The sequence below is a fragment of the Miscanthus floridulus genome, chromosome 1 (assembly GCF_019320115.1).
Source record: "Miscanthus floridulus cultivar M001 chromosome 1, ASM1932011v1, whole genome shotgun sequence".
Taxonomy (NCBI): domain Eukaryota; kingdom Viridiplantae; phylum Streptophyta; class Magnoliopsida; order Poales; family Poaceae; genus Miscanthus; species Miscanthus floridulus.
The window spans coordinates 159075414-159088864 of record NC_089580.1 but is presented as its reverse complement, the minus strand read 5'-3'; the positions used below and the strand labels follow the sequence as shown (position 1 = coordinate 159088864).

General features: G+C 44.5%; 1 protein-coding gene across 1 annotated transcript; it reads left to right on the top strand.

Moving 5' to 3' along the window:
- Window positions 1-568: 568 nt before the first annotated feature.
- Window positions 569-7607, top strand: LOC136466186 (cation transporter HKT2;4-like). The gene is made up of 6 exons (XM_066464625.1): window positions 569-846; window positions 941-1076; window positions 2518-3065; window positions 3159-3404; window positions 3505-3630; window positions 7466-7607. Exons 1-6 carry the CDS (start codon window positions 569-571, stop codon window positions 7605-7607), a joined length of 1476 nt encoding a protein of 491 aa, XP_066320722.1.
- The last annotated feature ends 5844 nt before the right edge of the window (window positions 7608-13451 follow it).

The window sequence follows — 13451 nt, the reverse complement described above, 5'->3', positions numbered from 1 at the left end:
CCCCGAGCCAAAGTTCTGCCGTCTCAAGTGAGTGAATCGAACCCTTCCTCCAAAGTGCAAAGAGGCTTTTAGGTATATTAAAAAAGTTTGTAATTACACATAAGTTATTAAAAAAATTGATCGCACACGAGTGTCATCGTTCTGAACTTTTTTTTTTTTGCTCTTCAAGCAATTTCTGTCGGTGTTCTGTTCGTTTTCACCATTTGGGAGTCCTGACAAATTGGTCCGGTCAGTCAAAACGTCCATAATACCTCTCTCATCCATGTACTCTCTCTCTCTCTCTCTCAAACTCCACGCGAACGCCACCACCGTGCTGCTGTGGTCGCTTTGCTCCCCTCCCCGGCATCGACCAGGCACACGTCCCGCGGCAGTGTCCAGCATGGCGCCCTCACGGCGGACCGCGCGGCGGCGCTACTGGTGGGCTGCGCGTCCGTGCGCCGCGCCTCGGAGCTCCATGCCGCGGCGGTGCGCGCCGGCGTGGACCAGGACAAAGCCGTGGCCTTTCGTCTCCAGCGCGCGTACGCCGCATCCGGCCGCCTAGACCTCGCCGTGGTGCTGCTCCGCGTGCATGCCCGACCCGACCGAGATGCTGCTGTCCCCCCACGGCCTCCTCCGCACCGCGCACACCCTCTCGCCCTCCCTCCCGGCTTGCAGCGGCCTCGCGGTCGGGCGCGCGCTACATGGGTACGCCGTGAAGCTGGCACTCTCCGGCGAACCGTACGTGGCCACCGCACTGCTGGGCATGTACGCGCAAGCTGGGGACACCGTGTCCGCACGCTCGGCCGCGGCGCGTCGGGCGCAGTGGTGTCGCTCGCCGCCGACAAAGCCTCGGGCGCGCTCTTCGCGGTCAAGTCCGTGCCTGCGGGGACGGCAGCGGTCGAGCACCTGCGACGCGAGGGGGCATCTTGTCTGTGCTCTGGTCCCCGCACGTCGTCCCCAGCCTGGGCGTCCGCGCCGCGCCCGACGGGGGCTGCCAGGTGCTCCTCGAGTTCGCGCTGGGGGGCTCGCTCGCGGATGTGGCCACCAATTTGGACACCGAAGACGCCGTGCACGGCTGCGAAGTCATCCGCCGTGAAGTAGGGCGCGGGGGAGCTCCGCCCCGGCCATCGCGGGCGCATGCGGGCGAGCTCGGCCCCGGCCGTCGCGGGCACGCGCGGGCGAGCTCCACCCCGGCCGCACGCACGAGAAGAGAGAGAGAGAGTTTGAGAGAGAGGATAGGGATAAGAGGGGTATTATGGACGTTTTGACTGACCGGGCCCACTTGTCAGGACTCCCAAACGGTGAAAACGAACAGAATACCGACAGAATGGCTTGGAGAGCAAAAAAGTTCAGAACGATGCACTCGTGTACGGTCAATTTTTTTAATGACTTATGTGTAATTACAAACTTCATACATGTAAAAGCCTCAAGTGCAAACCCTCTGCAAGTGCAAGTGAGATCTTTCTTCTCTATCTCTACAACTAGACCCAAATGTCATTGTTTTTGCCCCGCTAATGATCCCCCGCCCGCGCTAATCCCCCGCCCCGCTCCCTGTATCGCGCGTCCTTAGAACCGTCGGCGCGCACGACGTCCAGCTCGCCCCCTTCTCCCGCGCACGAAGCCCAGCTCATTTGCCTCCTTCCCGCATAACCGCAGTTGCAGCTCCGTCTACCCCGTGAGGTCCTCGCAGTCCCGATCTCTACGCGCTCGTCGTCCCACCGCCGTCTTCCTGTGTCTTAGCACAGTAGCAGCCGGTGGGCCGGCTCCGGTGCCGTGTCGCGCGAACCGCCGGGGTATTCCGGCAAATTGAGCAGCGCTGCCAGGCGCGCGCACTCGGTCTTCCTATAGGCACCGGCCCGCCAAGGAGGGATTCGGCGACTTCGGCACCAACGGCATAGGCGGCGTAGGCGGGACGTGCGCGGCCTCCAACCAGACAACCAGGAGCCGAACAAGGTGATCCCGCCGCCCGCTGCCCTTCCCTGTCCTCCTCGGTGAGGCTCTTCCTCATCGAACCACGGCAGCGGCGCGCGCCCATCTCCATCGGCCGACGACAGTGCACGACAAGCAACAGGGAACCGCCGCCAAGCTTCTCTTCGGATCTCGACCAGGTGAGTCCCCTACTCACCTTCTGGGAACTAGGATCCCTTCTCCCTTCTCCTGTTTGCCAACATATTGGAGCTGCACGATGGTTGATCTGCTGCGGCGCTGTGGCCACGCCGGTGTGGCGGCGTGAATGCACTTAAATTAAATTTAGCATCGTGATGCCTTTGGTTGATTGGATTCTGCTATTCTTACCTATCTGAAATCCTCAATTCTAAAACATTAAAAAAAAAGAGTTAAATGCACCAAAGATCCATTAACTTGTGAGGAAATTTCAGTTGAGTCCATCAACTTACAAAGTGGTTTTTTAGTCCATAAACTTTTAAAATAATTCATAGTAGTACATACCTATTTATTTAACCTTAAATTCAAATCACATCCAACTCCTTCCCACACGCACGCGGTGCAGGCATGGCCGGGTGTAGTGCTTTACTGTAGCTGGCGAGGAAGGGAATCAGCGCCGCGCTCTTCTCGGTGTCCACCACCGTCTCGTCCTTCACCAACGGCGGCCTGCTCCCGACGAACGAGAGCATGGCGGTGTTCGCCGCGAACCGTGGCCTGCTCCTGCTGCTGGCGGCACAGATCCTCGCCGGCAGCACGCTGCTCCCGGTGTTCCTCAGGCTGGCGGTCAGCGCCACGAGAGGGCTAGCGAGGGTGTTGTTCTTGCTCACCGGGCGTGGAGGACCCGTCGAGGAGCTCGTATCCATGGACATGGAGAACAGCGCCGCGGCGGCGGGCTTCGGCCACCTGCTGCCGAGCGACACGCGGGCGGCGTCCCTCGCCGCCACGGTGGTCGCCGTCGCGGCCGCCGCCGCGGCGCTCCTCTGCTGCCTGAACTGTAACTCCGCGGTGTTCGCGGGGCTCACCGCCGGCGAGAAGGTCACCAACGCGGTGTTCATGGCCGTGAACGTGCGGCAGGCCGGGGAGAACTCCGTCGACTGCTCCCTCGTCGCGCCGGCGGTGCTGGTGCTGTTCCTCGCCATGATGTCAGTCATGCTCCTCCGCGCGAAATTGAAGCATACGCGACAGCATATTGTTCGATCATTGACAGATTTTGCATGCCAACCGACGACTTTCAGGTGCATCCCCGCGTCGGCGACATTGTTGTCGGTGCACGACGACGGCGACGAAAAGAAAAGGAGCGGCGCCGGAGAGCCGGAACGCAAGGATGGAGAGAAGAAGAGGAGACTGTCGCTGAACAGCATGCTGCTGTCACCGCTGGCCTGCAACGCCGCAGCGGTAATGCTCGCTTGCATCACCGAGAGGCGATCGATCTCCGGCGACCCGCTCAACTTCTCCACGTTCAACGTGATCTTCGAGGTGATTAGATGGGGTGCACATGCACGATCGACGAACATCACAGTTCACAGCCCATATATGGATTTTGGAGCTTCTGAAACTGACATATGGATTCCTGCATGGATGCAGTGCTTATGGGAACATGGGTCTGTCCACTGGCTACAGCTGCTTGAGGCTGCTGCCGGCAGCGGAGGCGACCGCCACCTGCCATGACAAGCCGTACAGCTTCTCCGGGTGGTGGAGCGACCAGGGGTGATGCAGAGGAGCGCCGCGGCGGCGGCCACGACGGCGACCACCGTGGCGGCGAGGGACGCCGCCCGCGTGTCGCTCGGCAGCAGGTGGCCGAAGCCCACCGCCGCGGCGCTATTCTCCATGTCCATGGGTACGAGCTCCTCGACGGGTCCTCCTCGCCCGGTGAACAAGAACAACACCCTCGCTAGCCCTCTCGTGGCGCTGACCGCCAGCCTGAGGAACACCGGGAGCAGCGTGCTGCCGGCGAGGATCTGTGCCGCCAGCAGCAGGAGCAGGCCACGGTTCGCGGCGAACACCGCCATGCTCTCGTTCGTCGGGAGCAGGCCGCCGTTGGTGAAGGACGAGACGGTGGTGGACACCGAGAAGAGCGCGGCGCTGATTCCCTTCCTCGCCAGCTACAGTAAAGCACTGAACCCGGCCACCTGCGTGCGTGTGAGAAGAAGTTTTCTATGTGCTTTGAATTTAAAGTTAAATAAATATGTATAGACTGTAGTGAACCATTTTAAAAGTTTATGGACTAAAAAACCATTTTGGAAGTTGATGAACTCAACTGAAATTTCCTCACAAGTTAATGGATCTCTGGTGCATTTAACTCTTAAAAAAACACGTAAAGAGTATGTACCATAATTTTGTAGAATTTATATAGAGGAAAATAAATTACAAGATAGGATTCCAGTATTGAGCCCATCGAGTTATAAACATTCTTAACTGTCAATTACTACTACTACAGTTTACATGTGCACTGATCTATTCTGTAAGTAGATACTCCTAGGTCAATGTGTGAACATTGCATTGCCTGCACTCCAGTTTTAGATGTTCTGAATTAGTGAAGCCTGAAACTAATGCAGTTAATTTTAGCGTTACTGTTGGTTATAATTGCCCACCTCTCCCATCAGCTTAACCTTTTGAGTTGAATTGGTCGGTGTATACAACTTAATATGGTATCAAAGCCAGAGGTCTTGAGTTCGAATTCTAGTTAGCGCAATTGAATAAAATAATTGCTGTTCGCTCCTATTCCACGTCTGGGAGCCACCACGTGAGGGGGAGTGTTGGAATATAAGCAGCTTAAGCTTTTGGGTTGAATTGATCGGTGCATGCAACTTAATAGTTACTACTGTCTGCCTCAGTTCTAGAAGTACATCACAGCAATTCTGCTTAGTAACGAGGCACTTCAAACTTGGATCAACCAAACAAACAGGGGAAAGGGGTTATCTCATCCTTGCGGCAGTGGTGGTGCAGCAACAAGAGGATGGGTACTGAAAGGTCGGAGTACGTCGTTGTGAAGGTCCTGCTGCTGGAGCAGGTGCGCAGAAGGCAGGGCAAGGGTCCTAATATACTGTCATCGACGGCGTTGCCACTCCCAGGTTAGCTGAACCATCCATACACTTTTTGTCAACTTTACTTTCCTGCTGTAGTGAAGAAATAGTTGTTTACATTTTGCAGCATATAAATAGCAGTCATGTCTGGCCAATACTATAATGTGTAGTTTGCGCTGATCTCAGTAGTGAAGTATTTAGGCTTGAGATGTGCACATATTTAACCTTACAAAATTTGAAGATGGCTCTTCCCTCAATGCTGATGTGTTAGAAGATGAATCAGAGTCGGTTCTTTGGCGCTGAGAGGTAAGTTGGGTGTTACTTTACAAATTGGTGCTCTTTTGATTCTATTGTTTTGTATTTCATTGAAAAAAGGTAAGTTGGGTGTTACTTTACAAATTGGTGCTCTTTTGATTCTATTGTTTTGTATTTCATTGAAAAACTAAATCTTTTAAATGCATATGCTGATAGGAGATCTGGAAATTTATGCCTGGGAAAGCTCACAGTTTCGTCTTAGTACGGAATGCACTGATTGACAGTACCAGTTGGCAAGTGAATGCTTCTCTCTGTCATCAAGTTGATCGAGAGGAATGGGGTTCGATCCAGATATCCAAACTTTTAAAGAGATCATCAGTGGGTTCTGTTGCATTGGTAAGATGCACAGCGCGATGTGAGTGCTGCCCCTTTTTTCTGGCCTTTGTGATCATGGAGACAGTAGTATAGGGTGCAACAACTATCAGACTGCATGGAAACTCTAGACTGATTGTCTTGTCTACATGAGAAGGGCCATGCTTTTGTTTGCTTGGAACTGTTGTCAGTAATGAAGTATAGACACTGTTCTCCTAGAGCTAAGATATATGTCCCTTCAGTTAGTTTAGTTAGAGGAATGGGAAGGAATACAAATTGGGTTGTTCATTTTCTTGTTGTAAAAAAATACATTCTAGACACATGGATGATCTGCCACATGGTTATTTCTAAGAATGATTATGAACATAAGCAACTGTTTTTTACCAGAAGGGCAATGAGGCCTTCGATTGATATTGAACTCTTTCGAACTTGGTCCATGCTCTGTGTACGTCAGCACTGAAAGTGAGTTTAATCATGTTCTACACCCGTTCTATTTGAATACAGATTTGATGTCTTCACACTCAATCAGTCAGTCTGTACCTTCGAATACATGGTCTTTCACTCATTGTCTGCCTGAAATCAAGTTTTTGGCAAGCTTCCAATGTTTGATCAGTGTGGTACAACCTTTTCCTTGTGATTTATTTTAATAATTTTATATCCACCTCAACTTATCTGTCATATGACACTGTTATGTGTAGCTAATTTGTGCTTCTGCATTCACTATGTGAAGCACTCCATTCTGCGATCTAATTGTTATACTGCCTCTGACATTTTAGACGATCTTTTGGCTTAATTTTTTGTGTTTGCAAAAACATTATGGTTTGTGTAAAGTGGTTCGCTTCTTCTACGGAGTATGGTCCATGAGACTATGACTGTAAGTCAGAGGAACTATTAGGAGAGATTGAGTGCAAGAAAAGCACTATTAGTAGATTTTACTTACAGCCTTACAGGATGGGAATCCATAATCTTTTATCATTTGCTAGCATGTGGGCATGTTGTTTAGTTCAAGCACCATGTATTGCATAAAAAGAGGGTGCTATATTCTCGGTACTTTCAGATACATCTCGAGGCTATGTTCTTATATTTAATTCTTCGACGTTTATTGATGTGCTGATTCAGACTATGTAGAAATATTTTGAAGTCTAAAACGTTTGATATTTCAATGATACTTCATTTGATTACTGATTCAGAATGTATGCCGTTTTTATTGTACCTTTGTTCATATAATGACAGTTTTTCTTGTCAATAGATAGATGACCACCTAAATAACAACAGTACATTTTGGAGTAGGAATTGTAGTATTTAGTTTATTTTTTATATAGATACTGCCGGTTTTCGCAGTTGCATGGCCTGACACTTCAGTTTTTAATCTAAACGGTCTTGCAGCAAACTAGCAAGGGAAGGCAGACGCTTCAACCTCAAAAAAAAAAAAAAAACCTGTGGTGACCTGAAGATGCCACCAATAAGAATCCTTGAAGATACAGAAGAGAAGATCCACCTCTGTTCCTTGGTTTGAGGTGTTGATATTGACACTTCCATGGTTAGGCTCTTTAGGTTGGTTTCATAATTACTGTTTTATTATATAAAACTGGTAACCAAGTAACTAAGTACCACTGATGCCTTGTTACATGCCGCTTTCTTATGCATTCTATTCCTTTTAATGTTTGAGGCCTGATGATGCAGATGTACCCTCATCGAAACTTCAATGTGCCTTTTTTCTCACTTGTCTATGCTAATATAATGAGTTCACCACATACAGATGTGCCTTTGACGTTTTGGTGGTTTGAGCTCTCAACTTATGGGAGAGTGCATAGGGCTGATGATTTTGCAGTTGCCTTCTCTTTCAAGTTTCAAACCACCATCTTCTTCAGATTTCCCCAACAGCACTCAAGTAAGTTGGTAATCATACTGAGGTTGTGCTGGTCATTTAGCGCACCAGGAGCGCTGAAGGGCGCACACTACCTCGCAAGTCGCAACTGGCAAGCTGGATGTGCACACTACTTCCAACATGACTCACAAGGTCTGGCGACGTGAGCCTGAGATTTTTCTTTCCAGTTGTTTGTGAAAAGAGAATTAAATGATAATAATATAAGATATCATAAACGGTACTGCTACCATGATTGAGAGACGGTGTATAACATATTAGTGTCTGAATGCAAAGAAGAATTCTGAGTGTTAAATTAAAATGGCTAAGGACTAGGATTTCAATTTTGAAAGTCCATTCTTGTCGGATCCACACATGGTACATAATAGCATTATTTCATTGGCCAGTGGCATGTGTCTGTTGAAGTGTTTAGTGCACTCTTTGTAAGATTCTAGCATTTTCTTTAACAAATGAAGAAATAGAAAATGAGAGGCGGCCTGCCTATTGTCTTCGCCATCGTCGAATCCTGATGCACCAAAATAAGTGTCGGCCTACATGTCCGCCGACCTCGGTTGTGGCTGTAGCTCGCTCCATGCTAAAGTGGTTGGATATTATTTTTGTTTCCGTAGCAATTAGTTAAAGCGAAAAATTAATTGATCGTTTCTGGACATCGTGGCATTACTTTTTTATAAATTTGAAAGGAATAGTACATGATTTGCTAGATTAATATTCAGGATCTGTTGTCAAAACTCAAAACCTATACGTTTTTTTTTACAACAACTCAAAACCTATACGTTGGTTATGGCCAACAATGCTACATGTTTCCTACTTATATTTGATATAATTTTTTTAAATGTAAAATCTATTTTTTCAACCTTCAGCTAATTTGATTTTCAATAGTATAATACCAAAAACCTACACTCCTCGTAACTATCATCAAAACCAGCACATCATATAGCAATGTTGTTCTAATTTTTTCATCCCACATGGTGTTTGTGTGGAACGCTTTTGACACACCAACTATTAATTTTAAATTGAATGTTAGAAATTCAACTTTCATGGTAATTGGAGATTCAAATCTAGATGTCACCTTATTATAATTATGTTACCTCTAGAAAATATATTTTTAATGTATTATTTAAAGTACATTTTAATTTATCCTCAGTAAAACCTTTTTTACCTTTGACAATGAATATCTAAATTTGTATTTTTCTTTCATTAGCATATGATTTTTGAAATATTAATATTACCTATAATATGACTATAACACTACTTCGATTGACAACCACTCTATTAATATAAGCATATATGTCATATATATATTAAAACCATGAATATTTTTAACAACGTCAATTCTGTATTAAAAATCACGTATCAATAAATAAATATAATTTTAGATACTCTTTGTCAAAACTGTGTGTGTGTGTGTGTGTGTGTAACACAATTCTATTAAATGTTTGTTTGGATGCACATATATCTACCCCATTCCATTTGTGTTGAAGTGGATTGGAATAAAATTAAACTAAGTTCCACTTCGCTCCGACACACATGGATTAAGGTGGATACATGCGTGTTCAAACAAGGACTAAAAGTATCTCCACCAAATCTTTGTTCCCCTCTCCTTGAAATCTGTTGTAGGGGATTGAAAAAGCACAATTGTGAGCTATAGTGAAGTGTTGTTGCACTAGATTGAGAAAATCTTATCTCCTTTATTAAATGTACCCACTTGTCAATCATTAGAAATCTCCTTTCTTCTCCCTTCCCTTTCCCTCTCTTTGTGCATGCTGGCCATGGATGCCGAAAATCCAATGGTGTTCACGAACAATGGAAGAAAGGGGTTTGAGAAAAATCTGAGCTTCTTCCCCTTTCTTCAAGGGATTGTGGGGAGGTTTTGAGGGACCGAGAAAAAATATAAGGAAAAAGGATTCTGAAAGGGGATTTGTTGGAGGTAGTTTTTTTTCTACCAAAACCCCTATATCAGTGGTTATGGGGAAGGGGATTGAGTTTTTTCAATCTGGTGGAGATGCTCTAAAGTGACATTTAGATTTCAACACCCAATTCTACCTAAAGCACTCCATGCAAAACACCGCATGGGATGGAAACTAAGGTAGAGTTGGTATGGGGCTGTGTTTTGTCCACTTTTGATAGTTAGAGAGCACAAGTCGTGTCCAAATTTATAGTTTAGGGTGGAAAATGTTTGAAAATGAACTCTACCTATTTGTAATCTTGGTCGCTGATTTTATATGATACATGGCCCGGATCACTTGATTGGTTCCAGCTTCCAGGTCAATAACCTACTCACAACTCACACATTGAACGCATCTAGGCCTTGACTTGGTAACTTGGGGGTGAGGGGTTGTCGATTGTAAACACAAGTGCTTTGTGGACTAATGTGTATTTTGTAGCGGATAATCACATTGGTTTGAAACAAGATTGGGCCATGGTGTCTTGGCCTTGAAGATGTGTGATAAAGTATGGCATAAAGGATATTTGTGAATAGTCAGGATTCTATAGGATGAATGTTCAGGTGTTTGGAGACATTCAATGTACAATGCATTAGGGCTTTTGTGCATGTGCTTTGTTAAGAAACTTCAGATTTTGCCTCAACACATATATTGAGCAATTACATGACAAATTCTACTTTTCCAAACCATGAAACTAGATGTTTTTTTGGATTTTTGCAGTCAATTTTGAGGCTAATCAAGTTAACCTAGGACTTGAATACAGCGATACGGAAAAAGAACTATTATTTCAAAAGTGTAAGAGGTATGATGATGCAAGCAAAACCATTATTCTCCTAAATGCTAATTAGTAAGAGTCGGTGACTTGTTGTTTACTCATTATTCGTGCAAAACAACTGTTAAAATTGGATAACGGCCGATTAAATGAAAATGGCATACCACTGTGTAGCATTTTAATGGTGCGTAAATGGGCTAAACGATCGTTTAGGTGAGTAGTGAGCAAAATGGATCATGCTTATTTTATAACATCTACTTGAAAATTTTGAAGAACTTTTTAGATATACGTAGGTCCTTTATTCTAGATCGACAAAAAACTAAAAGCATCAAAACACCTAACAACTAAGAACCACCGGACAAAAATACGTATCATGCCATAGGTGGTGATATGACTCACCTACTCAGTCATATCGTCTACTTTAGTGTGATTCAGCTAACTGGCACGACTCAATATCATGCCACTTTGATGACTTAGGACCTGTTTGGATTCTATGATCTAAAGTTTAACCACTAAATTTAAAACTCTTTTAACTCTTGAGGCTTCAAATTGGTGGTTGAAGAGCATCTCCAAGAGTCTCTCCTAAAACCACTCTCTAATTATTATTTGAAGAGTCATTTGAATAAAAATCGTTCTCCATACCTACTATCCTTTAACAGATTCTTTATATCTTATACACACTTTAGAGAGCCAATTTCCATCTCTGTCTTTTTAACTAGCAAGAAATCCAGAATAGGAGTTCAGTGGCGGAGCGTGCAGAGAAAACAAGTAGGGGCTAAATTTTTTTTTTCAATGGCAATCATAACTGGTAGCAGCTATCTGATGGAGTATACTAGGCTCTTCTACCATTTTGTGTTTGTTCTGTGCAGGCTGCAGCCTAGGCTTTCTACCCTTCATATGCTTTATAGCTTCATGAAAGAACTTTTCACAAAGCAATATAGCGAGAATAGTACTATACTAGTCCATGATGCGCCATCGCGCGCGCCGGCAAATCACCTGGTTAAGGCGCAAACAAAAAATATGTTTAATCTTTGCATGGAAACAATATTAGGAGTTTAATGTAGAGGACTGTTATTCCAAACTGAAAGGTTGGGCTGATGAACATACCATGGCTTTATGATCAGAAGACCTGGTCATTTACATAGCATAGGCAAACTATTACTGAAGAGTAAATTTTAAAATGTGCAATACAGGGATGGAACCGAAATGTTGACGGATTTAGTATATGTCAGGAAGAAGTATTGGATCCTTTATTCATCTCTGCCTATATAGTGACAACAAACTACTGTGATGAAGAAAAGTGAACCGATTTACATAGAAGAATCTCCAGAATGGTAGACAAAATCCGTTTCATACATAAGGGCCTCAGAATATGTTCAGGTAGCTACACATGCATATCTCACTTCCATTTATGATTATGGAGATCGTGGTAGTCTCCTCTTCAGCATCTATGTACTCTATATATCCTTTTGAGAGCAGTTCAGGCTAACCTTCATCAAGACTGTCCTGGATAAGTGGAGAAAAGGATAAAAGAAGCTAACAAGGGAAACTAAGCACATGAAAATCTAAGTGGAAGCCAGCAGATGTCGATCAAAGTGAGACCCTTTGTTGTAAGACTCCGATATGTTCCTTCTTAAAAAGGATTACCTCAATCAGTTATATATATATAACTTGTATATATGAGTGGGTAATAAAAAGCGGTAGATTTGTTTAAAAGAACTTTTTGTATAAAATCAGTTTCGTCTGTGACTAATCTAATTTGCCTTTGAATGTGCAATTAGAATGTATACCATGGAAGGAACCTATCTTCTTAATAACCTAAGAGTCTCAACCAACAGGTGAGCATTCTGAAAAAGAAGGCATCTAACTTGAAATATCACACACAAGAGTAAAAAATAAGCATGAGACATGGCATGAATGGACTAACCAATTGTTGGAGGACTCAGGTGCAAAGGACCCACCCAGACCTCAATCTCGGATGTTTAAGACTTGCATACAGCATAGGAAAAAAATAGCTAATCGAGCATCAGAAAAGAATGAGCACTGCCAGCAGATTATAGCAAAGAGGAAGGCTATCACGATAGCTACGTTGTATATGGGCATATGGAAATGTAATAGCTATTAATTCAGGCAATAACTGGAGGTTAGTCAGAAATAGAAATATCTGTGAATCCTAATAGCAATTGATTCAGGTAGCAACCGGATGCTACTCAATAATGGTAATAGTTGTCAATCCTATTGGTCCCCTACTGGTTTGGGTGGGTGGGGTGGGGGGGAGGGGGTTGGAAAATGACCTGACCATAATCAATCAATGCAGTGCTTTCATCCATTCTGTAAGGCATTGTCTTAGAGAATATCTTCGTTGCATATATCTTCTTGGTGCGAGTCTGCAAACAGTTGTAGGTACAACCGCTGAGGTACAAGAGCATGTACAACATCATATCAGAATGTTATCTAGAATTATTGGGAAATATGAACCATAAATATCCACGCCTTTTAATAGACCACATATTTATATACTGTATTACTTGAAACATATAGTACACAGAAAATAACAAAAGAAAGTAAATCTAGATAAATCAAAGGTACTGAATGTATAGCAAGCAATGAATTAACGACAGTGCATAATCCAAATGTAGAAGAACCGTCTGTTACCTTCCGGGGATGCGCCATGAGGATCGATGCGTAAGCATGGCAATGAGTTAGGTTGTAATATGTTTGCTTCATTGGTGGAGCATTAGGTCTGTATACAGTATTGGTGGAAAACTAATAAAGCATGGAGAAATGCTGCACCGGACTCGCCCCAAAACTGATAGCTGTTGCTGTTAGCTGTCGCTTTTCTCAGACGCTGCACATGAGTGCATGACCATACAAAATCGATAAATAGTAGGAGGATCAGCAGCCTGGCCCACGTGAGTGAACTTGCATATTATAAAACCTGATAATATTGCAGTAGCGTAACCAAATTTCCATTAAACCTTGGTAATTCAAAATAGCATTTATGAGTGGAAACAGAACACAGAGGACAAATGAGTAGAACTGACGTAGGATGGACAGATGACAGCAAGTAACTAAGCTATCAAAAATAGATTAATCATTTTTTTTTGTTTACCAAATTAATTTAGCAAACAGCATAACTCAAAGGATCTTCTGTTGCCATCTTCACTATCTATGACTGTATTAACGTGTTCATTTGCATTACTGGAAAAAACATATGACAACAACAAAAAATATATAAGCTTAGTATCAGATTATGATTCAGAATAATTAAGCCGTTG

Bases quoted from the DNA above. Each gene is read 5' to 3' on its own strand.
- LOC136466186 (XM_066464625.1), top strand. From the start codon at position 569: ATGCCCGACCCGACCGAGATGCTGCTGTCCCCCCACGGCCTCCTCCGC. The intron at 847-940 runs GTCAAGTCCGTG...CGTCGTCCCCAG, and splicing joins CCTCGGGCGCGCTCTTCGCG to CCTGGGCGTCCGCGCCGCGC. The intron at 1,077-2,517 runs GTAGGGCGCGGG...GCTTTACTGTAG, and splicing joins GCGAAGTCATCCGCCGTGAA to CTGGCGAGGAAGGGAATCAG.